Raw genomic sequence first — 3,417 nt, 5'->3', positions numbered from 1 at the left:
GGGGAATGTCCCACGGCCCGAGGACCCGCGCGGGTCCCGCCCGGGCCGCCCCGTCCGGGCCAAGTGAATGGGCCGGGGGGGGCGGGGCGAGGGGCGGGGCCTCCCCTGCCGGCCCCGCCCGCTCCGCCCGTTCCGCCAATGGCGAGCGGCGGCGGCGGCCACGTGGGGCGGGCCGGGTTCCCAGGCGGCCAAAATGTGAATGGGCCGCGCCGCGCGGGCGGGCAGAGCGCGGCGGCTCCGCGGGGCGCGGGCGCTGCGGGCGGGGCGGCCCCGGAGCGCGGGCGGCCCCGGCTGTGGGGCTGTGGGGCTGTCGGGCCGCGGCCCCGCTCCGCCCCGGCTCGGCCCCGCGCCGAGCGGGACGCGCACGCCGAGGAGGAGGAGGAGGAGGAGGAAGGTGATCGCTCGCCCGCTCGCTCCCGCCGCCGCTCCGGCATGAGCGCGGCTTTCCAGCCCTCGCTGATGATGATGCAGCGCCCGCTGGGAAGCAGCACGGCCTTCAGCATCGACTCGCTCATCGGCAGCCCCCCGCCGCCCGCCCCCGGCCACTTCGTCTACACCGGCTACCCCATGTTCATGCCCTACCGGCCCGTGGTGCTGCCGCCGCCGCCGCCGCCGCCGCCGGCGCTGCCGCAGGGCGCTCTGCAGCCCGCGCTGCCCCCCGCGCACCCCCACCACCACCAGCTGCCCAGCCTGCCCACCGGCTTCTGCTCCAGCCTGGCCCAGGGCATGGCCCTCACCTCCACCCTCATGGCCACGCTGCCCGGCACCTTCCCCGCCTCCCCGCAGCACCAGGAGGCCGCCAGGAAGTTCGCACCCCCGGGGAACTTCGAGAAAGCCGAAGGGATACCCCCGGACGGCGGCGGCGACGATGGCAAAGCCTTCCTGGGGAAGGACGGAGCCCTCCTGCCCTTCCCCGCCGCCGACGCCGTCCCGGCTTCCCTCGGTGAGTGAGCGCCGATGCCGGCGGGGGGGAATGGGGGACCCGCTGCCCGCTCCGCGCATCACCCCGGCGGGGCGGGCTGGAGGGGCTGGGGGACAGGAGGGACCCCCGGGAGGAGACAGGGCTGGCCCCGGGGGGCCGCTGGGCCGAGGAGAAGGGAGGAGGAGAAGGGAGGTTCGAGCTCCCGCCGCTCGAAAAACTATCAATAGAATAAAACCCGACCGAAGGATCCGCGGGGGAAAAAAAAAATTCCCAAAGCCATCAATTTTCGGGGGATGGAGCTGCAGGGCGGGGGGGCGCGGTGGCCGCGGCACGGAGGGTACCCGGTGCTAACGAAAGGCCTCTGCTTCGCTTCCAGCCGGGGCTCTCCGGGGCCAGGGCAAGGAGGACCCCAAAGCAGAAGAGGATGCGAAAGGCAAGGAGGAAAGTTTCTCCATGGACAGCGATCTAGACTATAGCTCGGACGACAACATCACCGGCCAGGCGGCTCACAAGGAAGAGGACTCTGGCAATGTGCTGGAGGAGAACACCCAGAACCCCCCCAGTTCCACCAACACCACATCCACGGGCAAAAACCGGCGGAGGCGAACAGCCTTCACCAGCGAGCAGCTGCTGGAGCTGGAAAAGGAGTTTCACTGCAAAAAGTACCTGTCCCTGACGGAGAGGTCCCAGATCGCTCACGCCCTCAAACTCAGCGAGGTGCAGGTGAAAATCTGGTTCCAGAACAGACGGGCAAAATGGAAACGGGTCAAGGCGGGCAATGCCAACTCCAAGACAGGGGAACCTTCCCGAAACCCTAAGATCGTGGTCCCCATCCCGGTGCACGTCAGCAGGTTTGCGATCAGGAGTCAGCATCAGCAACTGGAGCAAGCCCGACCCTGATCTCTCCCTACACTCAGAGCCACAAGTTTTTAAGGGAAAAGTTTCCAAATCGGGGTTTAAAAGCAGCCCACCCGAACAAAAATAAAAATAAGAGAAGCAAAAAAAAAATAAAAAATCAAACCCTTAAATAAACAAAAAAAAACAGCCAACAAGAAAAAAACCCCAGGCGAGCGCTTGGCAAATCCTTGCCACGAGCGAATTATAAAGCGAAACTTTCCACTTACCGAGTCCAGCGAGAGCCTGCGAGGGAAGGAGGCTTGGAAACTGTTTTGGTTCGGAGCAGGAATATCAAACGCCGGAAGAGACACACACACAGATATTTATTATCCCGCTGCCTCGCTCTGGACCCGCTCACGCTGCCTCGGCTGCGGCTGGGACCGTGGATGTGGTGTGGTGTCGGCGCTGGATCCCCCTCGCCAGAGCATCCCCAGCGAAACCCGCAGCGGCTTTAGCCATCTTTTGGGTTGTCTTTCTTATCGGGGGCGAAAGGTAAAAAATACAAAAGACAAGAGAACAGAACAAAACAAACAAAACAAAACAAAACAAAAAAAACACGGAAAGAAAACTAAGAGTTTCATTTCATGCCTTTTTTATTGTTTAGTTTTGTTGCCGATGGCTGAGTGGCAGGCACTGGGGGACGAGTTTTGAAATCTATTTTTTGCCTGGCTTTCTGTCGATTTGGTTTGCCTATTCTACCAAGCCATGTTTAAAAGAAAGAGAGAGAGAGAAAGAGAGGGAGGGGGGATAAAAAAAGGCAAAAAAAAAAAAAAAGCAGCACGATCTTCTCTATTGTGTTTAATTTATTTCAATGTAGCTTATTTCCTTATAAGTTATGAAATTTAAAAGCAAACTAAGTCTTGTGAATAAAAACCGACAAAGAAACAAAGACTTAAAAAAAAAAAAAAGACAAAAAAAAAAAAGCCCTCCAGCCCCCGGCTGTTCTGTCCAGGATTTGGCGTTGAGCTGATTTTTTTCCCCCTCCTGCGCTGCCGGAGCGATGCTGCTCTCGCCCTTTTTTTTTTTTTTTTTTTTTTTCCCCCGCAGCCACGTTTATTGTCGGGGAGGGGGGAGACGGGTGAAAAAGTTTCTTTTTTTCTTTTTTTTTCTTTTTTTTTTGTGCGGGATGGAAAAGCTGGAGAAAAAAGGCGTTTAGTGTGACCAAACGGGGGTGGCCTCGGGCGTGTGTGAGGGGAGGGGGGGGTAGGAGCACCCCCACAGCCTCCCCCGGCAGCCAGCGGGTCTCCAGCCCCGTGTCCGGGGGTTCAGCCGCCCCTCCAGCCCCGCGCCCGCTCTCGTTGCGCCGGGCCCGCGCCGGGGGGTATTCGGGGCCGAAGGGTCCCGCGTCCCCCCCTTCCCGCATCCTTTTCATCCCGTTTGTGGTTTCCCCCCCCCATTTCCCGCATCCCGGCTGCATCCGTGCCGGTGACACCGCGTCATTGGCGGTGGCGGCGATTTGGAATTAAAATTCCCCGAAGAAAACGGGGTTCCGGGGGAGTCTATTAAAATTAAACCGGGGAGGGGTCATTCGCTCCCGGGACGGGCTCCGGTGAGTAAACCCACGTTTGGCGGGGCCATATCACTTGCAGCCTTCGCGC

At 60.5% G+C, this 3,417-nt stretch overlaps 1 protein-coding gene across 1 annotated transcript; it reads left to right on the top strand.

The window, feature by feature from the left end:
* Window positions 1-290: 290 nt before the first annotated feature.
* On the top strand, window positions 291-2,699 carry GBX2 (gastrulation brain homeobox 2). Its single transcript, XM_027735160.2, has 2 exons — window positions 291-943; window positions 1,299-2,699. The coding sequence occupies exons 1-2, from the start codon at window positions 433-435 to the stop codon at window positions 1,820-1,822; spliced, it is 1,035 nt and encodes a 344-aa protein (XP_027590961.1). The 5' UTR covers window positions 291-432; the 3' UTR covers window positions 1,823-2,699.
* The last annotated feature ends 718 nt before the right edge of the window (window positions 2,700-3,417 follow it).

This window comes from Pipra filicauda, unplaced genomic scaffold (assembly GCF_003945595.2).
Source record: "Pipra filicauda isolate LSUMZ 115617 unplaced genomic scaffold, ASM394559v2 scaffold282_size1924045_pilon, whole genome shotgun sequence".
NCBI lineage: Eukaryota > Metazoa > Chordata > Aves > Passeriformes > Pipridae > Pipra > Pipra filicauda.
The sequence above is the reverse complement of the archived record's forward strand: the minus strand, read 5'-3'. Positions and strand labels throughout refer to the sequence as shown.